Source organism: Calidris pugnax, unplaced genomic scaffold (assembly GCF_001431845.1).
Source record: "Calidris pugnax isolate Ruff unplaced genomic scaffold, ASM143184v1 scaffold11, whole genome shotgun sequence".
Classification (NCBI taxonomy): Eukaryota; Metazoa; Chordata; class Aves; order Charadriiformes; family Scolopacidae; genus Calidris; species Calidris pugnax.
In genome coordinates this window covers 9,045,445-9,069,588 of record NW_015090803.1, presented here as the reverse complement: position 1 = coordinate 9,069,588, position 24,144 = coordinate 9,045,445, and the positions used below count along the sequence as shown (strand labels likewise).

General features: G+C 42.6%; 1 protein-coding gene across 1 annotated transcript in view; it reads left to right on the top strand.

Annotated features, from left to right (window-relative positions):
- Nucleotides 1-17,304, top strand: part of CHN2 (chimerin 2) — a 166,717-nt gene extending 149,413 nt beyond the window's left edge. The window contains exons 9-13 of the mRNA XM_014937819.1: nt 941-1,114; nt 2,898-2,975; nt 9,883-10,020; nt 11,740-11,845; nt 15,405-17,304. Of these exons, the coding sequence (XP_014793305.1) occupies nt 941-1,114; nt 2,898-2,975; nt 9,883-10,020; nt 11,740-11,845; nt 15,405-15,576 (668 nt within the window). The 3' untranslated portion in view covers nt 15,577-17,304. The remainder of the gene's footprint in view (nt 1-940; nt 1,115-2,897; nt 2,976-9,882; nt 10,021-11,739; nt 11,846-15,404) is intronic.
- The last annotated feature ends 6,840 nt before the right edge of the window (nt 17,305-24,144 follow it).

Here is a 24,144-nt window from a genome sequence, read left to right as displayed (position 1 = left end):
AAAAACAGTAAGTAACTTATTAGTGACGATATTAGATGTGTTAAGTTAGCCCAAAAGGTACTGTCGGGGTGGGCATGACTGAGAAGGCATTAAAACAGGAATCACAGTTCTCTGAGATAATGTTGATGGTTTGCTTTACTGAGGCTTATACATTCAGTTGGCTGAGTATTTAAATCTAGAAATATAGTCAAATTCAGTTTGTGGAGATGAAGCAGTGATGTTTAAGTTAATAGAAACCTACCCATGCAACCAAGAGTAGGATTTGACTCTGGAGTAAGACACCAAGCACCATTTGTAGAATGAATCACTCTGGTTTACATCATGCCTTTCACAGCATTTTACATGCCCAAAGTGACCTGCAGACTAAACACAGGGGTCACTTCTGTTGCCAGTGAAGTGATGAGACAGGGATGGGGAGGCTGCTGATGTGGCAGAGCAAGCCAAAATGCAGGAGTGGGGGAAAAGGAAGGGAGGCTCACTAGCTCAAAGCGCTGGCACAATTTGAGTGCTCAGGTCCCTTTAGCAGCGCTACTCCACAAGCTGGCCAGCAGAAGACAGACATTACTGTGCTAATTTTATAAAAGGCTGAACTAAAATACCCACGAGTTAAGTCCCACACTTTCAAATGCAACTGCGACGTGTCCGGCAGTGAACTGACCCCAACTGCACCAGCAGTTACCTCCAGTTCAGAGGTATGTGAAGGACATCCAGAGCTTTAATAGCTTTTTTAATAACTATGCTGGAGTTCACTTTGCCCAGCATAAGTTTTTTACCGGAGATTTCCATGCTTGTCCATCTCGTCTCCATCTCATTTATTCTAGCTTTGCTGACTGATGGGTAGGTTATGCCCCTTGCTTCATGTGGCCCAAGGAAATAAATTGTTAGCCAAGACCCATCAGCGCTAGCATTGATTAATTAACCTGGCTAACTTTGTTTACAGACTGCGGGTTGAATGTACATAAGCAGTGCTCCAAATACGTGCCCAACGACTGCCAACCAGACCTCAAGAGGATAAAGCGAGTCTACTGCTGCGATCTCACCACGCTGGTGAAAGCCCACAATACCCAGAGGCCGATGGTTGTGGATTCCTGCATTCGAGAGATCGAAGCAAGAGGTTTGTGTGCTTAGGAAAGCGGCAGATACAATTAAACGAAGATGACTTGAATTACGTGCTGAGCTAGGACAGGGTAGTGCGCTCACACACACTGAAGACAGAATGAGGAGAAGGTGTTTTCTTTAGTGTAGGCAATACATTGCTTTGCATTAGCTAGGAAAATTAAATCATGACATTTCATAATGCAATTTCCTGGAATGCTTTCTGAAAACATGTCAGAACATGTATTATGTTACACTTCTGAAAGGGGTGAACTTTTAAGTGAACTTTAAGTTCACGTTTATTTGTCTTTTTTCATTATTTTCTTTCAGCATACCTAGAGACACTTATAATTTCAGAGTAATCGGTTTAAATCAAACCCATTATTAATAACCTTTCCAGACATTATGGACAAAAGAACACGAGTGACTGGAAGCGACTGAGACAGGTGAGGTCACGGGCTGTGACGTTTTGTGGTGTGTCACAAACGGCGCAGGGTTTCACCTGACTGATGGATGCAGTGGCTCAGGCGCCATGTCACAGCCAAAGCTCCAGCTTGTGGCAGGTTTTTGCTACGCAGAAGCATGCCAGATTGGAGAAATACCATATCCCCTCCAACACGACACAGTAATGATCACGTACTTTTGCTTTGGATAGCAAATGTGTATGTTGTGCTGCCCAATAAGCCAAATTTCCCTGTTAGTCATAGCTCCAGCACAGGAATCTCATAATGTTGAATTCATGGCATCACAGTAATCTGCATGGCAACACACTGATACTAGCCAGAGGGATTTCAAAGCCACACATCATCTACTGAAATGAATCAAAGATTTACAAATAAATCCCCTACACCGCTCTGTAAAGCTCTACCAGGATTATATCATCATCGCAGGGACAAATAGAAAGAATAGTTTGGACATAGACAGAAGAGCTTTACTTTGATGATATAGCAGGAAGCCACGCTGCATTTGAGATCTAATCACTTACTTGAACATTTATTGATTAAGATAAAATCTGTTGCCTGCTCTCTGTTTTTTTCAGCGTCTTTACATTTCTTTCTTTAATTGCTGTAGAACTATGTAAGATACTGATTTCGTTCTTAAGAAAACAAAGTGTATTGGATCTTATAAGTAGGTTAGCACTGTGCATAGTCACAATAAGGAGCTCTGGGATGAAAATAAATAATGTGTGTGTAACTCCGCTTGGGTAGCTGTGCCTGCTCTGCTGGGCTACCCTGCATTTCATGCTGGTGTGGAGCAGTGGGGGGAGAGTGGTACAAGCGAGTGGGTGGTGAAAGAACTGCAGAAGGGAGGCACTGATGTGGGGAAGAACAGTATCCATCACTTCTACCAGTGGTGTATAATTAAAAGTGGACAGCAAAACTGGGAGCAAATGTCCTCATAGGGAAAGGTGGTCCCTTACTTGCATTGCTATTTATCATTAAGCAACTAGTAAAAGGAAAGGAGACCTCTAAAGCTTTATTAATTATAGCCAAATCCAGGAAAATCTCCTACATAAAATTAATAAATCATGATAATATCACATGCCCCCCCATTAGCAAACTGCAGTACTTTCCTCTAACATAATCAACTGTGTACCTAACAAAATCAGAAAGTATAAATTCTAAAATATTTAATCCTTTAAAAAACAATTTTAAATTTTCTTGATCCTTCCTTAAATGTTCCAGAGTTTCACATTACAATTAATATTTTGATACTCTTACTAGATCTGTTGCTTTATTATTTGTAAGCCTGAATATTTGTTAGTTACTGAAGCAAAGTTAACCAAGAACTTTTTGTTTCAGGTTTAAAGTCTGAGGGCCTCTATAGAGTCTCAGGCTTCACCGAGCACATTGAAGATGTGAAAATGGCCTTTGATCGAGGTATAACACTTTTTAATCTTCTACAATTTTAATCTAAGCTTTCAGTTCTTGGACTTCCCTGTTGTTTTGGATTTATGTAGGTACCATGGTAATGAAACTGGCATACAAGCAGAAGTACAGAAAGCAACCTGTCTTTTCCGAGTTCTTAAATTAATCTGTAGTGTTTTTCATAAGAAGAAATCTTGTTTCATAGTTGGAAGGAATAATTAAACAGTAGGTAATGGTAGGCAGAAGGGTAAGTGCTCAGGGGACTGGATGATTGCTCAACCTAGCAGCACAGCCTAAGCTCCTAGGTCAAGTACAAGACTAGATAGTACCAGGGGAAAGTGCTTAGTCCTATTTTTAGTAGACTCAGTGCTTTACAATACGATAATCTATTTATGAGTTTAGAACCAGGAATTCCAACTGGGAAGTCACTCTGCATGTAGCCTTGTAGAAAGCACTGCACCACTGTGCATGTGATTGCATTTGCACAACAGATGAGAGGACCATTGGGGAGACTGGTTGTACAGCATATTGAAAAACTAATAATTAAAACACTGCCCAATTACCATCCTAGTAGCCCTTCTGAATTGATTTAGCTGATTACCTGGGTTCTGGTTGTGCAGATAGTCCTTGCACGCAAAACTCATTTTAAGTATATAGTAAATGGATTCAGAGTAGGGCCTTCATCAACAGAAAACACACTTTTAAGACATTTAAGAAGTTACATAAATATTCTTCTCCTTTTCCGTAAATAGTGTTTTCCTTCCTGCTGAAATTTTTTCAGGTATTACCTCTGCCATGTTATGGAATAGGGTCAGACACAGCCAGTGATTGCAAGCCCATGGGGATGAGGCAGGTCCAGGTCGAGCCAGAAGGTCAGCCTGTGGGTCAGGGTACCAGCCAGAAGGGTGCACGGCCAGGCACGGGCATGGCCATGAGCCAGCTGGAGACAGCTACAAAGTCACTTAGGCAGGGACTGGGGCCGTGGGGACCCATGGCCAGGAGGTATGGGAGCTCCAGGAGAGGCTGGGCAGGGCCAGCAAAGTCTACAGGTGGCACGTCTTACACTTACTGTGCCTGAATACTTTGGAGATGGTTTGTCACGCAGGCATCACTGGCAAAGAAAGTCCAAGTATGAATTGCCAAAGTGACTGTTTTCATGCTATACTGAAATACCCTTCAAAAAAAACCCAACCATGGGTTTCAACACCCAAAAGGTGTTGAAAGCTGCAGTTGTGAACATACGCATATACACACATAGGTCAGCCATGATTTGGGGGAAAGAGATGTGCAGTGATGTGATTGCTATCATAGGAAGATCCACGTTGCAGATGTGCCACGTGAAGCAGTGCTGCTGAGAGGGTCACAGTCCCCATAGGTCCCACACTGCTCCCTGTAGATCTGGCCTGCCAAACGTTTTTGCTCTGTCTCTTAATTCTCCTGTAAGTGTACCAACCAGAACGAAACCCAGAAGGAGAAGCACAGGTTGAAGAGGGAAGAGCTTGAAGCAAGCAGATGGGAATTTCTGTCTGAGCATGACTTGAACACTGCTGCAGCTGTACTTCCCTTTGCAAATGCTTCGAACTGTTGGAGCCAGTTCAGTTTTACAGACAGCGTGTCTTTTATTATTGCCGATACTCATGGCATAAGCTAGTGGCAATACACACTTGAAGTAGACCCACAGCAAAAAAAGAAAGGGTGATTTACTGGCAAAGAAGGCAGCACCTAGGAACAGGAAAAGTAAAGTCACTAGCAGTATTGGATTTCCAAAGAAAAAAAAAAACATGGATAGACATGGAAGCAGAGAAAGCAAGGATTGAGTTTGCATATATAGGCTGCGAAGAAAACCATTGAGCATAAATTGATAAAAAGCTGTGTCTTCATTTACTTTTAACCAGCCTCGTGAGGGAAAAGGGATAAGAAAGGAGAGTGTTGTCATGAATAATGCTAAAACCAGTGGAACAGTGAACAATATCTTGCTATGAGAACTGCATGACTAGAGTATTGCTGAGAACAGAAGCCGAGAACTTCACTTTCCATTTCTGAAAACGTTTTCTCCCTGAACTGTGCTGGAAAAGCAGAAGGAGCTGGGTTTTTTTTCCAAGAGGGGATTTAAAGAAAACCAAAATAGATTTTATTTTCTTTTTTGTTCTGCCTTGTGGGCTGCACAGCTAGAAGGTGGCTGTCAGCTGGCAGAAGGTTGAATTGGCAAGATGCTTCCAACCTGACAGCTCAGGGCTTGCTTCCCTGTCAGATCCAAGTTTAGAGAGACAGGGACCCCACCCTCTCTTGCATCCCATCACCACAGGTGGAAACACTGCTTTTCTGCTGCCCAGTTACCCCTGCTTAGCTCTAGAAGCCAGAGCAGCAGGGAGAGGACTCTCCCAAGGATGTGGATCCCCAGTCTCTGTCACAGGTGACAGAGCTGGGAGAGAAGGGAGCTGAGAGCCAGGTGGCAGGTCTCACCTCCAGCAATGCCTGGAAGGTTTTTGTTCAAATTTCATTTTCTGCCCAGAAAGTGAAGTTTGTAGGAGTTTTAAAAAAGTGTTGTTTCCACATTCACTAGAGGAAATTAACATTTTTTTTTTGCAAAAGTAAAAAGGAAATAAAGGAAAATTTAGTCAATATAAAATGGAAAATTCCTGAGATATTCCGATTAATAGATAGGTCTTGCAGAGGAAACAGCCATATCTGTGGCAGCATCACTATCTTGGATATCTCTGGAGCACGCTGCATAGCAAAAAGCAAATGTCTTTTAAAAGAGCTTGGGAGAGTTACCTGTCAAAGGAGAAGCTGAGAGCAGAGCTATGAACCAGAGAACTCTTTTCGTGGACAGTCCTGGCACAATACTAGGTGTACACTGGCCAGGAATAAATTCAGTTTGACAATTTAAAGGCTATTTTTAAACCATCTGAAAGTAAGGCTTTGAAACAACCTTCTACTAAGAGCAGGGATAAAAACCTTACCTAGATTTAAAATGGAAGTTGAGGGGTTTGCGAGAAGGATTATAAGGCGTGGTGCCCATAGTAGCAGAGCACTGCACTCTGGAATTACAGAGGTGCCTTCCTGCCCATCGTTTCCAAGTTAGTCCCCAGGCACCTGGCTAGAATGCCAGTATGGTTTTCCATCTCTGGGAATACAGCTTTTAATAAATGGGTGTGAAAATAAACCAGCAAGGAGCCCTCCCATTTAATGTGCAGGACACATCCTTCAAATAAAGCCATCAAGCTTTCTGGTTTCACCAGCTCTTCATCAAGCCGCAGGAGCCAGAAGGCAAGATGATGCAGGGATGAGGTGCAGGGGCTGACCCAGCTATGGGGTACCTCTCCTGCTGATTCCATGTGCAGCTGAAAGGGGGACAGTGACAAGAAGCCAGCCCTCCCTCTGACTCATTCTGCCTTGCCAAAGGGACACTCACTTCTGGCTTCCAAAGAATTGTAGTGAGAACAGAAAAGTAAAAGGCAGGTTTGAAAGTTAACAGCTCGGGAAGAGAATGGCATCCCACATAATATTATTTGGGCCCAATGAGACTGTGATAGTTGGTTTTAAAACAGGGAGAATCTCATCTGATTTAAACTAAGGCTGCCTTCCAAAGCCAAAGCAGTGTAAATACCCCTACTGTAAATTAGCGTTAGGCTCTCTGAAGCACTGACAATGTTCCATTTTAGTGATTTTTTGTAATTAGAAGGAGGGGAATAATGTGGATTTATTTAATCTGGTGAATGTTGGTGCTGTAGAATGACAGTTGCTCTCTGTCAGCATTGTTGAGCTGTGGCGTTGTGGCATCCAGAAAACCCCCATTGTGCGCTTTATGCACAGAGCTGCCATTGTCACCAGTGCATTCTGTCCCCCCATTTGTTTGTATGACTGGCTGGTACAATACACTTGCTAAAAATATTATGCTGTTAAATATTACATGAGGACTTAGAGGCATCCTAACTCATACTCACTCTCTTTTGCCAGTGTAGCTGAAAACCCGTCAAATGCCAAATCCAGGAAAAACCACAGAAGCACATTAGCATGGCAAAGGTTGTGCAATAAAAACAAAGCACTAAGGAAAAAGGAAGCGTAGTAGAAATGTAATTCCATATTCAGAAGGCATAGCTAAGGCTTTCAGAACGTAATACTTTTTCCATTTCATTCTTTAATAACTATTGATATATATTTCTATGGCATCCAAAGTCAGCTGAAACCTTTAAGGAACAGAATAAAGACTTTCTTTGTCTTCAAATACTCAAACTTCAACATAATGCAACCAAATATGTTGACAGTCAAAGTAACAAGTAAAGAGAAATGACAGAGTTTGTGTAGGATTAGGTTTATAAAGCTGAAATGAACTATATGCTTGTAATCCAAAATAAATTTTTAAAAAAGATCGTATTAATATGTGGCCTCTGCAGAGATACTGAAAATACTAAGTGCAATCTGAGGAAAGTTACTGTATTGAAGAGTTAAAAAAATGATTGTGGTAATGCAGAAGGTACCATATAAAATAGATGTAATTCATACAGTATGCTATGGCAGAGGATCCTCTCTGAAATATGTCATGACTTTACTGGCAAGGAATTAAGTTTTCTTTCTTGAATTTTAAGTGTGTTTATATAAAAACACAAACCCAGGATTCTGGTGAGGATAAGAAATGAGTGCAGCTTGTCAAGGGCCTTCAATTGCTGGATCTGAAAGGGGGAAAAAAAAGACAATCCAATATCTACCAAAGGAAAATAAAAATTCATCTTCCTGTACATACCCACTTCAGATACATATATTATAACAGATGTATTGTTACATTCACTTTAAAATACTCTTCAATGTGTTCCCAATGGATTTACATTTATCTCTGAAGAGAAAAATCTTTGACTTGGGAATTAATGCACTTTTCCTACAGTATGCAAGTGTGTAAATAAGAGGTATGCTTGAAGTACATTGTAGTTTGAAGTAACTCTAGCTGAATTGCCCCTTTAAGGAAGCTTGCTGGGCTGCTTTGTAAAAGTACTAAATAAATAACACTTCCATTTAGTGTACTGGTGACCTGGATAATAGATGCAACCTTCTGCTTTGCCATATCTGTTCTGATGCAGCTGCTGGCTCCTTGGAGGTATCTGTTTTCAGTGGAGCATTTTGAGTGCTCAGTGTCCATCAATTAAATAGAGCCCTCCACACAAAGCTTTACAAGACTAATGCTGCCGTGCCTGGAACGTGTGGATTAAACAAAAGATTGGGGCAGTGTAAACATCCTCCTAGGGCTTATTGATGCTGTATTAAATTAAATGCTGATAGATGTATTCAGACTGCTCAGCTGCATCAAGAAAGGCTACTTGTTTTAAACACTTAAGCGTATAATCTCCTCTTGATGAGAACGTGTAGTGCTATTAGTCTTAATGAGAATTATGTGTATACATTGGACAGGACATATCCCTTCAAGATTAATGCCATAGGTTTGTATAAAATGTCTACAATCAATATAAACTCTTTTACTCTGCTGTGAAAGCCTTTATCACCATCTTAAACACACACCCACTCATCTGTCTGTATCAGGGCATGTCTACAAGCCCTAGTTACTGCGAGACAAGCAAGGTGATGGCTTTACAGCATGTCAGTGCCTCGGTGGCAACAGCCCGAGCTTGTGCTTGCACCTCCTGGCAGATACAACCAAACTCCTCTCCATTGTTCAAGCAAGTATAACCTCACATCGCCCCTATCACTGTCTGGTCCTGATCTTCACCACCTCCTGCGAAGGAAGTGCTCACTTGAAAGGTGGGGAATAAGGATTATGGGGGTATAATTGATCTCAAAGAAGCCTGAGGTGAGGCTGGAGATTAAATCCAGACAGCCTCAGCTCCTACTTGACTAGTGTCCTACCTAGTCTTTCTACTGGAAGACCACCAAGGATAGGCCCCACAAGGGGAGGACAGCAGAATTTCTCAGTCTGGAAGAAAATGTGGGTGTAAGGGTACTAGGTATTACAGAACAGATGTACTCATTTGAGCTTGAAAAAATAATAGTGATCCAGCCTTGCTGCTAGTTCTTGCAATGTCACTCATTGCAAGCCATATGTTGGTCAAGGGCTTACCAGCAACACTTGTGAATGTTGAGCTCAAGTGATTAAAAGTGCTCCATAATGGAGTTCTGACTAACTGTGTTATAATATGTAGCAAATAAAATGTATGTCATTTCAGTTGCATAATTCATCTATTTAGCTGTTCATCCATTATAAGTATCCATATTCATTTAACAAATTGCGATACACATTTCAGAATAAATTGTATAGTTAAATGCTGTAGCATCTCTATTTAAATTCAAATCTTTGCTATAAATAAATAAGTCAAATATGAAGACATTAGAGGACATCCAGAAAATTTACTAGCTAATCAGTATAGATAGATTGGTGCAGGACTTATAAGATTTGGATGTTTACTCTGATTTTCCCTCCTGGTCTCCTGAGGGTCATTGGAAATTTATATTATTTCTCTGTGCCTCTGTTTCCCCAAGTGAAAATTAAAAGAATGGTTCATACTCCTGTGCATTGATCTCCGGATACAAAATACAACATTGGAACAAGTTATTAGTAGCTTATTTTCAGTGTTTAAGTGGGCCAAATTCAATAAATATATTATTAACATGATTTTTAATCCAATATTTAAAAAATCATGTGTGAGATGGTACACTGCAAATATTGTTTATGTAATCACTAGCCTCTCCAAAAGATATAAGCAAATATGTTGTTTACTAAAAGATAAAGAAACTACCATTCTCCATTCATATACTGTAAGTTGGTAGCAATATATTCTCATTTAAGCCTTCCAAATGCTTTCAGGATTTTTTTTCTTGTCAGGTTGGGCACAATAAATCTGAATTAGAAGCCTCTCCTTGCTTCAGTCAGAATTAGCCTGGTTTCAAAAAAGATTTTTTCCTTCTCTTCCAGATGGTGACAAGGCTGATATTTCTGCCAGTATTTATCCAGACATAAACATCATTGCTGGAGCACTGAAGCTGTACTTCAGAGACTTACCAATTCCCGTCATCACCTATGACACCTATTCCAAGTTCATAGAGGCAGCGAGTAAGTACTGCATAGCAATTTGTACCAATCTTTAATTGCCTTTCCCATCCATAAAGCTGTCCACGTTAAAGAAACAGAAAAGACAGACAACAAATTGGAAGCAAGGGTGTTGTTCTGTTCATTACTTCTCTGCCATGTCCTTGCACATGAAACTTTTGCCTGAATGGTACTGCAGGTGGGACATCATGCAGGTACAGCATCCTGGTGTCACAGTCCCAGACACACGTGAGACCGGGTGATCTGCAACAGGTCAGGGATGAGCAGACAGTGGTGAGCCTTGAGGATGCTTCCCACTTCCCCACCATTGTCCCCATCTCCTATATCATGGCTTTCTTTGGCAACAAATCTGCACCCCTGACAAGCAGGTCCATCGCTTCAGTCGGTGAGAGATCAGAGCAGTGAGGTCAGAGCAATGAGATCAGAGCAAACCACAAACCACACCTGCCCCACAGTTCAGGTGCATCCTCTGTTCATCATGTCCTACAGTATCTAACCCACATCCAAATGGGAGGCACGTGCAGTGCCCCCTGCCCAGGGCCAGCAGGTCGTGGGTGCACACTGCCAGAGAGGGAGGAGGACAGCAGCATTCATTGCCATAACGTTGGCAGAGAGAGCTGAGATTTGCCTCAAATTCTGCTCTCCGGGGCACAGCCTTCCATGTAATGAGAGTCCCTAATGAAAACTCACCAGATGGATTGCATCAAAATCAGATTATTAGCAAAAAATGTCAAAGAACTGAGTTGCCTAAGAAGTAGCTTGCTTTCTTCTTTAAAAAGTACCCTTAGGAATTTTGAAACGGCACCCAGTATATGGGTAAGCAGCAGGAAGAGGGGTCTGCCTGTATGCCTGTGCTGCCTTCCTTTCCCCTATGTCTTACCCCACCTGGCACTCCCCATGCAGGCACAGATACCCACAGATACTGCTCTTCTGCACTCTCCTCTTCCTCCTTGGCAGAGAAATTATTTTTGCTCATCACTTGTCCCGTAAAGAACATGCCCAGAGGAAGCAATTCCTATCACATCAATACACCAATCTCTTAAACGCAGGACATAAAGATTCTTAATCTTCTGAAATTTCAAGCTCCCGGTGCCATTTGTATGGAAAGTCATGCAGCAAATATAACTCTGACTCAGTTCAGGGCTTAGGAATCCATACTTTTCATGTAAAATGCACGTAAATCCTGCTCGGATTTTCAGAGAGAGACTGCCAGATGAGCACTGATGCTCTCTGATCACTGATACCTACAGATTTAAAGATGTTCAGAAATCTTCGTTTATGCAATTCCATATCATTTCAACCTCTAGCTGAACTTAAATATTCAAGCACAGTCTCTAAAGCATATAGCCACACTCCCCTCTGGTGTTGAAGGTTAATGGAAGTAATCTTATGTAAGATTTCAAAAAGTCACTTCTAGGCAGAGTATTATGAAGCACTTAACGAAGCTCGGGTACTGTGTCTATACAGGCCTGTAGATAGAGCTACAGACCATAGAGAGGACTATGGGGTGATCTCTGTTGCTGATTTCTTTGTAAAGCCTGGGGTTTTTTTGAGAATGCAGAAGTTGCTGATAAGCTCCATGTTTCCGAGTTTAATATTTATTCATCCGAGCACAGTCAATGGCTTGTAAATGGCACCATAATAATAACTTAGCTTCCTGAATTATTGGTGTTTACAAGTAGAAAGCCCTATTAACATTAATCCTGTTCGGTGTTTTTACAGAAATCTCCAATCCTGATGAACGACTAGAAGCAATACATGAAGTGTTGATGTTACTCCCTGCTGCTCACTACGAGACACTTAGATACCTAATGATTCATCTCAAAAAGTGAGTCAATTGGCATGTAGGATAATTCTTGAAGAGCTTCACAATTTTCTGCTTTGAAAGAGAGATATTACTGAAAGTACCAATAAAGCTGCCATTTAGTGGCGCTGCCACTAAAACAATAATGTTACAAATAAACAGGCAAGCTATGTTTGTGTAAATGCATGCAGGCTATGTGCACATATAGCATAGATCCTTTTGCTGGCAGATCATCGCAAACCTTTTGAAGAGTTAATTGAGATTTGTCACGCTTCTCTGAGGCAGATAATGTCTGAAAAATACCGGAATGGTAGGGATTCAGAGACGTGCTGGATGTGCTGCAGTAAGTCACTTGATTGTGCTTTGCCTCTGCCTCCCCTTACCTCCTGCATTGTCTTCTTGAACCATAGATAGCTCTAAAAGTAAAGAGCTGTCTCTTACGAGTTGTTTGCTCTCATCGCAGTTAAGCCAAGAATCAATCAGGGCCTGTTTTTATATAACTATTAAAAGCAATACAGGCCCTTACCAGTTACATCTCTTTGAGTTTTAAACACACTCAGCCTCATTTCTTCTCCAAAGCTTCTTTACACATAAGTAAGGCATACGAAATTTTCAAAAGTGCCTGAATTTCATTTTTGAAAGTGACTTGGGAATGTATTACTGAGTTCTGCAAGTTTTCAGCTAGGTGCCTTGAAAAATTATGAAGCGCTATAAAGAGGATGCCCCACTTTCACTAATTTCAAGCAAAACTGTTTTTCAAAACCATGCTAACTCCACTTTGCTACTTTGGGTATTTCCATGCCTCAGGAAGTGTTCTTTGTAATTTTTTAAAAACTGAAGCCGAGTAAAGACTGGCACTGCCATCTCAAAGCAGGCCTTCGTTTATGTGTATATTACCCAAGATGGCCCTTTTCTCTGGTTAAAGTTTATGGTGCTACGTGGACACAAGAGAAAAGGGAGGAACAAAACTGCTCACCTCTCATACAGCAAGACTTCGCTCTCTTCTTAGTTGTCCCACTACTTGCAACACGGTTGCATATCTGGACTACTTTCTGGATTGATCTGAACTATTCTGCACTATTAATGCCAACCTGAAAAGAAAAAGACTTCAACTCATGTAAAATTGCATCAGAGAGCTTGTGTGAAGTGCATTTCATGCTCAATCGGGTTCTCATTATGCAGAGACTTTTTCTCATTTTACATCGGCTCAGGTTATTACAACTGAGTAATTTTTCCTTTTGGTGAGACATTGCTTGGGCGTGCTGGAGCTTCTTCACTCTGCAGAAATGAGATGTGCAAACACCCACCCTTGTCAGCACATCTGTGTGGACAACTCGGGATGAATCATATTGGCTTTTAAGAAGACTGTAGACAAGCCAGGGACCTGCATACAGATATACTTTCACGTCCTTGAAACAAATTTTTGATAGCCAAGTATTGACTTGCCTTCCTTCTTTTCCACAAACTGCAGTCCAGGCTTTGGTTCAGCTGTTGAGCTGAAGTACTGATGAGACAAAAATAGTCCAAACAGCTGATGAAGCTTTCTCTCTCAGATACCTGCAAGTCACACAACGCATTTCCTCTCCTTTCCTACATCGTAGCTTTCAGCGTCCACACGGAAATCAAGTGCACGTCAGTTCCTATGGCAGATCTGTCAGAGAGATCTGAATGCAAAAGAGGGAAGGATCTTCAGGTTCAGACACAGCTCTTCTGAAGGTTAAACATGGAATCCCTACTCCAGCCCCATGGGGCCCTTCCTGCATGGAGAAAACATGCTCCAGTGTCAAGGAGGCTGTGAAAGGGCTGCAGGATCACAGCCTCTACACCAGCCTGGTTTCTCAACAGAAAAGAAACGGCACTGGGTTGTTGTTAAAAGCACAGGAAAATCCAGCAGAGGACAATGTCAGCAATGAAAAATGAGCTTGTCAGGCAATTAATTAATTCTTTTCTGCAGTTATCTTTCTGGTAACTTTCTGCTCAAAACCGGAGGAAATAAAATAGCATGAGCAGTCCCCCCTGTGGCGAAATACATACAACTCCATCCACACTGACGTCTCAGGGAAGCTGTGAACCTTCTCTGTGTTCACCCCAGGCCGTGCAGCAAGCCCCACGCTCCTGCAGAGGTGCCAGGAAGATGTATGTGGCACTGCATTGCTGTGCTGGTCAATGTCTCTGCTGCCTGCAGCCACAGGTGGCAAGCAGGGTGCTACAAGCCAGATGTGGCTTGAGCTAGGCAGCCGTGGTTTGTCTTTTCTCCTTGCAAAGCACAGCCAACATTTCTGTGCTGGAAGGTGGTGACGTATCTGTGAGTATGGGCACTGACAGATTTCTGTCCTGAAAGCAAAGAGGAACAGTATTTTTCTGTGACAGAAGCAAAACCCAGTCATGTGAGGATCTTGCAAACAAGGGACCACCAGATTACTTCTGGTTTCATCTTCTTTGTGCTCCCCTGATGGCAGGAGGGAACCCACTGCCTAACTGCCACCCAGCTGGGAATTGCCATGGACAAGGCCAGTCTCAGCTGTTGCCAGGGTACCTGGCTCCAAAACCAGATGTGGTCCACACTGGCAGAGGAGTTGTGTGTGGAGGAGGTGTGAAACTTCACCCGTGCTCTACTTCTACACAGCAAGTGTCTGGTCCATGAGGGATGGTCACCCATCAAAGGACCACGGCTGTCCCTACACCGCAATGCAGGAGCACCCTCAGGACCAAACCCCAGTGCCAAAGGCTTGCTGGGACAACACTGATTGCCTGGAGGGAAACCCTGAGCACATCTTGCATGTCCCAGCAGGCCTAAGGGGTGACTTCTCTGCATCCTTGGCAATCTGTGTTTGTTCCAGCCACATGAAGCCTTTTTTCTTTTTTTTTTTTTTTATATTTACATTATATGACCCATGACAGGGAACAGAACAGCCCAGGGTCCTTCCTAGAAGCGCTTCTGTTCTCTGTCAAGGAGAGATGGTGTTTGTAGCAGTGTGACTTCAGCAAGCTGCCTCTCTGGACTGCTCCAGGTTTCAGCCTACCCCTAAAGTGTAACAAGTGATCGGAATCACTCAGGTGTTGGTTGGCATGAGGCAGCCAGCGAGGCAGAAACGCCTGAACGGGTGGGTTCCTGCAGGCTGGCAGCATGGGGATCACTGGTGATCAAAAGAAAATCTAGATTCATATTCCTGAAGCACATCCACACCTCCAGTACAACACGCCAGAGAACTGTAGTTACTGTAGAGTAGAGGACTGCTCCATACGTCATCATTTAAACCATGATTATGGTTTCCAAAAAAGCAATTACCACTAATTCTTATACCCTAACAGATAGCCACATGGGAAAAAAAATCACTTAAGAGTTGCAGGAGGGGTTTTTAAAGACACTGAAACTCACAGCCCCACCGAAACTGCATTGTACTTGCTGTGGAAACAGTTGCTGTATTGAGTGAAAGCAAAAATTGTTACCAAAAAATGCAATTATATACCAATGCTTATGTGAAGCGGGACTACAGATTAAAATGCATATACTCTTTGCTTCTGGGAAGTAAACAACTAATTACATTTTTTTCTTTTTTTTTTTTCCTTTCCTGTTTTTTAGAGTTACCTTGCATGAAAAGGAGAATTTTATGAATGCTGAAAACCTGGGAATAGTGTTTGGGCCTACTTTAATGAGACCTCCAGAGGACAGTACCCTTGCTACGCTGAATGACATGCGGTACCAGAAGTTAATTGTGCAGATTTTAATAGAAAATGAAGATGTTCTCTTTTAGAGAAAGAGAGGCAAATCTTCAAAGCCATTTGTTTTAAAATAATTAGTTGGAAGGAAAAACAACGTTTCTTTAAATTTTTTTAAACATGAAGGAAAAGTTCCTTGACTGCACTTCAATTTCTGCAAAGTTGCAGACGGATGCCAAAATGTTTAGGGAAAGCCTATGTCTCATAGACATATGCCTTTTTGTAGAAGGGAAAAAAAAGGTCAGAAAAAATCCTCTTACCTTGTATCTTTTGCCTTGCCTCAGATGTATATTTGTTTTGAGAAGTTGCAAACAATTTTATTGTTAACTTATTAAGAAACACAAAACATATTTTAATATGGCTAGAGAAGCAAAAAGGTACTTAATCAGTGTTACTTGTATACGCCTATACATTTCCCTCTCCATGAGACATAATTATATATGTCAATTGTGAAACAGAACCTATATTATAAAGATATTTTTACTTTACCTATCTGAAAGAATGGCATTTTATTTTAACAAACTATAAATCAATGCGGTGCATTGATTATTTTCCATGTAATTCTTTCCTGCATTTTTGCTATGATATATTGAAAACAATTACCACTAATGCAGTATTATCCTGACATACCTCTTTCATTACAAGTGTTTTAAAGGAGAATTCTTTTTTTGTGTGTATTCCAGCTTTCCTTAGGTTTCTTTGCATTTAGGCACTAGCTTCCTAAGACTGTACACTTTTAGCTGTTTGAAATTTCCTGAAACACATAGTATTTTCTATTCTTTTTTTTTTCCCTTTTTTTTTTTTTTTTTTTGCTTTTTGGTGCTCCCATGTAAAATATGGCATTGAGAATTTTTCAAAAGTCCTGGTGGTAGAATCAGTTTCACATGCAGATTTTTCTTTGATTACAGTAATATGTACATTAAGTGATGCTGGGACACTGGATATTTTCTGGCCTTGTTGAAAAGTTAGCACTTTTTTGGGTTAATTATGAAGGATTTGGGTTTTCTGTAAAAATCGAGTTATGTTTTGTCATGTTTCTGTATTTATAAACGTACAGTAAATCTGCTAAAAAATGTAGGTATTTATCTTGAATGTGTTTCCTGATGGTTTGTTTAAAAAAAAAAAAAAAAAAAAAAAAAGAAAGAATGTGTAGGAAATGTGGGAGTTGGTAAATTTAATTATTACCAAATTTTAATATTTTTCTCCCCTCACAAACATTGACCTACAGAGTTCATAGTCTAACTGCAACTTATTCCTAATGTTAAAACTGTTTCTCAGCATGAGATGTTTCTGCAAGCATAAAACATCAACATACTTTACTACCAAACTCAATTTTCAATACAAAAAAAAAATTATAATAATCCCTCATCTTGATCGTTTGTATCATATGCTTGGTAACTCAGTGATGCAGTTTCCTGAATTATTTCAGGGAGCACATGTTTCTATTCAAATTGAAAAATATGTGTAACTATGATAATGAAGGGAGGTGGAGGGTATGACTGTAAATTTGTCGTCTTCTAGAGAAATAACTAAGGGCTAGATAGATTAACCCAGATTGCAGAGCAAATGCTAAATAGTCTGAGTTCCCAATACTTCCATAGATCCTCCTGCCTTTTACAGGACTATTTGTTGTAGGTTATGTACTACTTAATACTGTCATAAAAATGATCTGGAAATGGTTTTATTTTGTGAAGTGAAATATGCTTTGTAATTTATGATAGTGTAAATGGAAGGAAAAATCCCATTAAATGTGTTAAAGAGTTCTGGTGTCTGTCACTCTGACCACATGGCAGGCTGCCAAATGAAAATCAATCGCTAATTACCATCCTGACATTGCTGGAAACTTTCCTACTTGGAAAACTTAGAACAGTTTTACTGGATGTCAGCAGTTTCAGATTGGCACTGGGATGCCCGTACTACCACGGCCAAGTCTATGCGCACATTTATTTCCTGCAGCCACCCTGAACCACCTCTGTGTAAAAATTAAGCAACAAATCACGGTATCAATCCAATCAATACCCAGGAATCACTGCCATCAGAGCACTTTTCCAGTCCCCTGAACACAGACATTTGACTAACAATGATTTTCTTTATTTTGTCTGGTCAGTTCAGTAATGAGGTGGGTTTTTTTAAGGCAAGAATAGTATTTTAGTACCATTTCTTATTTTTGCAGGAAGACAAACAAGCCATCCTACTTCTGCTTCTCCCTTCCCCTCTGCCATAAGCAAAGTGGCAGCTTTGACATGTCTCACAGTCTGGGGTCTTCAACACACACCCCATCCTAAGGATTCAATGACAGCACAAAGGGGTGTGTTTAGAAATACCCATACAGAGTGACTTTGGAGGGCAGAAGTGTCCAATCTGTTGGTCAGAGGGAGGAGTATGATTCTGCATCTTAAAACGCAAATATCTAATGAATTGTCGGTGTTTGTCACGGATAACTGACCCGCAGATAACCCTTAGTATCCTCAGGGGCTGAGCGTGGAGATAAAAGGACCCTGTCCCCTCCGTGCTTCACCAGTGCTGCACTTCATCTCTTGTACCAGACCTTCTGTGGCCATCACTGCTGCACCTGGGGCTGAGCAGCACCTCTGAGCTCGATCCTCTCTGGTCCACGTTCACCATTCAAGGAAATAAAGAGCCAGCAGACTTTTCTCTGCAAAGCTGACTGCTAAAGCAGAAGACAAAGCATGTATCTCTGTAATGCAAGACACACAAAAAATCTGTCTGACCAGATCTTCCCTTTGCTTCAAAGCTCTCAGCAGAGTGTGATGACGTATCTCAGATGAGGCACTGGTTGAGAGCAGCAAGAGTCATTTGACAGATGCTCCAGGAGTCTGTTTGAGGTGACGTAACTTCCCTGCTAGGTTATTTCATCTTGAGTGGAACGCAGTTCTGCTCCTCTGGAAGCTGGTGAGATACCTTTGTCTGACAGCATGGGAGCAGCTGTCTGCTCCCCTCCAGCTGCTGGAGAAGGCCTTTGGTGGAGCGCTGTGGGTGCAGCAGCAGTCCCTTCCCATCTCCCGTTCACTAGCCCCATCTTCTGGTGTGATGGACACAACTCTGTACCCCCTGATGCCTGGTCCTTGGAGATGCCGGGCTGAGACAACTCGCCTCCCGTAAAGCAGAAGTGCCTCAGCCACGCTCAGTCAAACCTCGCGTGAAGGTAATGGTTTGTAAGGTCCTAACTCTCCCACGTGCTGCAAAACAGCTGAAATCTCTGCTTTATACCCCTGTCTTTGCAAAACTCGTTACTATGAGGTTTAAATATTTGGAGCCTGCCAGGGCCACTGAGCGAAGGAGCTGGTTCCCGAGAAGAGCTCACTGGAGAGGAGGTGGCACGTGCTATGCCTGACCCCACAGCACTCCCCTACGGAACACTCAACAGAGAACTACTGAAGGGTTTCCTCAACTCAGACACTGATTTGGGGCTCCTCAACCACAAGACCAGTTGCTGTGAAACTTAAATTATTTCTCCCCCACTGTCAGATACCATTGGAATTGGATAAAGGATGGGAGTTACTGGGGAAGGAGAAGAATTTGCGAAAAAGAGCAAAGAGCGTTAAGTGCAGATATTTTGTTTCCTTGGAAAACCTTTTTAAAATGAAGTTACAAAGGAGACAGAGCTTTGCTTTCAACTCCCTGCTCTGCGAGCTGATGTCAGTTTAAGCTACAGAACGGGCCTAACAGAGCACAAAACTGGGTGAATTGGCACCATGTTCATTTCATTCCTAAGCAAGAGGTAAGGCTACACTCTCCTATACGCTCAACAGTCTCCAAGTTCACACAACCTTTGAGCTTAATGAAGGAGACCAAGCTGCAGGGACCACTTGGCCTGAGACTCTGGGAAGGAATGTACCAGGTTCGGGATCTCTTCTGAAACAAGGTTCTTGCCAGAACTGAGCTGTGCATTACTGTCAAGTTTAGGACACGGGAGGGAGGAGGGATTGCGGGTGTAATATTGGGCAAAACTGGTCTCAGTAAGGTCTCGGAGAGGCGGCGGGAGTGCCTGTGGTAAGAAATGGCTGAGCTGGAGGAAGGGGTTAAAGTCACACTGCAAGGAGGTGAAAGTGAAGGTAGGTACCGAAAGTAGTTTGCAGAGCATGTGGAGGAACTGTGTCTTCTCTTTTATGATCAGCTCAAACACTGCAGGCTGCAAGCCTCTACAAATGAGACACCACGAGATGATTAACTGTGTTTGCACAGGGCCCCGCCTGGACTCACACATCCGGAGGGAGAGCGTTTTCCTAACCCAGCTGGGCTGCTGCTCGCTCCCCCTGCTTCCCACCTGGAGATGAAGACAACCAATAGCCTCTCCTGTCCTACCTCCAGTTGCCTCCAGTATCACACTCCTCAACCCAAATGAGGTAAAGGCAGCCTGTTAATGACCAGGGAGGTGCTGCCCTGCTCGCTGAGAAGGGGTTAGAGAGGACAGAAATGGAGATGGGGATGGGAGGAAAGCTCACAGAAGGGTTCACAGCACTTCTCAGCTGTTGAAGCTCCCCAAAGTGGCAGCAGTGGAAGGGGCTACAACATTTTCCCTCGATGCTGCACTCTCCCCAAACCTTGCTCAAAGGGCAGCAGAAGCCTGTCTGGCCACCTTCTGACTCCTTTATTGTCAAGATCTGCAGAAAAGGGAGAAAGAAGATTTGAGTGCCAGCAGACCCCCCTGCCAATAACCAGGAACCGATGGAAACACTGAGTAGGAAGGTAATTTAAAACACTTACACAAGGAGAAGAATGCCATCTAACTGGATCTTCAAAGCAGAATTACATCGCCATATCCCCTACAGCTATCTAAAGGGAATGAAGAGACCATAGGGTTCATGAAGATAAGAGTAAGAGCGTCAATACGTTTTATGTTCTTTAGCCGTAGAGATTAATTCCTTGATTAAAGTGAAGATCATGGTTAAGATTCAGAAATCTGAACCTTAGGGAACTATGATTATTGCTGAATGCTCTAGGGCTCGCAGATTTAGGACATCAATGGGTCTTACATGGGGACCATACTTTACATTATCTTTCTCTGAAGGCATGGTATTCCAGATATAATTATATGCTGATGCAACAGCTAAAGCCAGGATTGGGAGTTCAAAGCCTGAAGGACGTGGATAATCACAGGATGTTATAAGAACTGCAGTTAGGAAGAAAGTGTGTGTCAGTTGCAGCGAGTGCTTTATAAACTCCAACAGAAATGAGCAGGGGGTTACAAGCAGAGAAACTGCCAGGGTTCAGTTTCCAGTAGAGCTGGGGATGTCAGGAACCAAGCTTACCACTGGAAGCTGCCCTCATTGCAGGGTTCTGGAAAGGTGGGGCTCAAAGTATTCTCTCCTTTCCCAAAAGGATGAGCCATTTACTACTAAGATGAAGATTAGAATGAGGAGTAGGGTTAGCTCTAGGGTTTGGAATGGTAGAACTTGAAGAACAGAAATTGCTGCTGGCAATATTGGAAGATATCTTATTTTCTATTCTACTGTGAGGCAGGTATCGATATGACCGATGAGCATGAAGATGCATATTATTTACTACATGCTGCTGCCCAAGAACATTAGGAGACTGAGGACAATAGGTGTTCATAACAAGGTAACAGTTAGGGCTAGGTTAGGAATCCAAATATTGAGGAACCTGTATTGTTACTGGATGCTGCACAGCCCTCAGTGATAGGAAAAGGGCTGATGTCAGTATGGGACAGTTATTTATGGTGGGATTCTTTTATTTTTTTTTATGTAGACAGGAGTCTCACAATTAAGTTAGGAATAGGGATAGACTTTGGAAATCTAAAGCCGAAAGAACGGAGTTGTTACTGAAGTTGCAAGAACTGTAGCGTCCTGGTATCAATAATGATCAACCCCTTCTATTCAGTGTGTGGGTTCTCTGGTTAGGAGTGTGGATACTGGATGAACTGCTTTTTTTTGCAAGGCCTGCAGAGCTAGGAAAGGTACTGATGTCAACAGTCACAAGTATCTTCACGTTCTGCTATAGGAACATGACCTTAGTTTTATCTTCAGATACTATAAGGGTGAGAGAGGAGATGAGGTTTAGCATTTAGGATTCAAAGAAGCAGACTGAGTTTGTTGTTGGATATACAGACATAAGAAAAGGCTGGTGGTCTTAGGAGCCTAGTCTGTTTGCTTCTGCTGTGAGGATGAATTCATGGGATACAAAAGGCCAGGGGGAATACAAAAAAGGGCTAGCAGCTGGTCAGGAACTGAAAGTTTGAGGAGCTGAGTTTATGGTCTGTTTTGATGAATTTTGGGGGCTTCATTATAGGTATAGGTATTGTTAAGGTAAAGTTTCAGAATCTGTTGTGTTCTGAGACAGATTTATTAACAAAGATGAACTTCCCATTGAATGAGGATGAGCACTAGCTCTAACACAAGCTAACACCTTACATTCCACTATAGAGCTAGTTCCCTTCATAGGCCTACTGTTAGGGAGCTACCCCATGAAAGCAAGGATATTGGCCACACTCATATTGGAGGTAAGATTAGGAAAGTTAAGACTACATCTGTGTCCCTCAATAAAATGAGGTCAAGGACCTCTCCCATGCCAAGCAGCACAGACTCTCCCCACCCACATTACATCGTACTTAGCTTAGGCCACAGTGTCACCCATGGCCTTTGAGAATATTTTTTTTTTCCTAGAGGCACTGAATACAAAATTTTGATTTAGTGCCTGTAACAATGCAAACTGGCAATAATGCATCAAACTGGTATTTTCATACCCTGAGGCTGAGATGGTGCAATGCATATCCTAGACTGCAACATAAGGAGTGGCTGCATTTTGAAGTGTTTGAGGGTGCAAGACCTGTTGCACTAAAGCTGGAGGACTATGGCAAGAGACAAATGGGTGTAGTTTCATCCATCCTGCCTAAGGGGAATCATCGTTTGCTGTTACTGCCTCCAAACCATGCCTGAGCTGTGGGTATTCAGACATAGACCAAAATCGTGCCAGGGAGTCACCACTAACAAAAGGGCAAAGTCCTCAGGTGCAGGGTTCAAACTCACTGGCCTGCTCTTGCAAAGCTTTCCAACCCGCCTGTCTCTTTTCAGTAGACCCCACTCTCAGTGCAGTGGTGAAAAGGACAGACCTCTTCCATTGTAAGATCCTTTGAAACAGGCTGAACTGAAAATTTCTGATTTGATGTAAGTTTGGCATTATGTGAGCTAAGAGGTCAGGTCTATAGTAATCAAAATAATACAAACAAGTCACACAGTGGTAAATGTCTTGTATAAGCTTATAACCAGAATGGAAGCTATAAATGTCAAGCAGTAATGTTTTGTGAAAAGGACTTTTAATAATAACATTTACCCTTATTTCTCCAAAAATTCCCTTTTTGCCAGGCACTTTCCTGGGACACAGGATGAGGAGAGATGCTGGTCACTGGAGGAAACTTGACTCTATGGTCCTTGTCCCAACAGAGCCCCATCCCCTCGTACTATGCATCTTCGGAAATGTTAATTGCTTACTTGTTAGGAGGGAATATAAAGGCCTGGAAGTTACTGGTTTATTCCACAGGAGAGATTTTTCGCTGCTGGTAGCAGTTAGTATGATTAGAGTACTTTCAAGGGTGTGTTTGTGCATGCTTCTCTAGCTGAGCCTTTGGGTTTGAAGAGAGCAATCTAGAGAGTAATATAAGCGCACACCCTGGGCTGCTCTCCCTCAGTAACCTGCATTCACCGATTTCCATATGGCATATCTTTATGGGCTATTCAGGGAAGCTGCAAGTAGCAGAAGTCAATCTGCAGAAGAAGATGAGGCTGAAACACCTCTGCTTTCAGGAACTCCTCCACAGGGTCCATGAGTAACTGAAGGTGTAGCTGATGGGAGGGGTATTAGGGGTCAAACACTTATTATGTGGCATAGTTCTCCAAAGAGCAAATCACCATTTTTTAACACATAAACATGCAGCGTGGCAGAAGAAAATCTTTTTTTCTCCTTTCTGGATGAAAAAAAAAAAAGGGAAGGATATTTGTATGGCCGTATATCATCACACAGAAATGGAAAGTACCAATTCTAAGCTGGTTTAAGTGTAAATATTAGATGGCACTGCCTTTCTTAGCATGTTGGCTACATTAATTTTTCATAGAATCACAGAATGGTTAGAGTTGGAAGGGACCTTAGAGATCATCGAGTTCCAGCCCCCAGGTTGCTCCAAGCCCCATCCAGCCTGGCCTTGAACCCCTCCAGGGATGGGGCAGCCACAGCTTCTACGGACAGCCTGTTCCAGTGTCTCCTCACCCTCACAGAAGAGAATTTCTTCCTAATATCTAATATAATTCTCCCCTCCGGGCAGTTAAAGGCAATTCTTAATTTCTTCGAGGCCACACAATATTCACCTCGGCACACCCACCCTGTGCTCAAACAGCACCCCTTACCGCTTCAGCCCCGCACCTCCGGGGGGTAGCCCGTTCCGCACCCACGCTTGCCACCAAGGCTCCCTCCTCCTCCTCCTCCTCCTCGTCCCTTCGAGGAAGGACGATCCCCACCTTTCCACACCCCCCCAGGACCGGGGCCCGGCCCCCTCCTGGGGCCGCGGGGCTGCTCCCCCGCGCCGCCGGGCGGGATGCGGGGCAGGTGAGCGGGAGCCGCCCGGGCCCCGG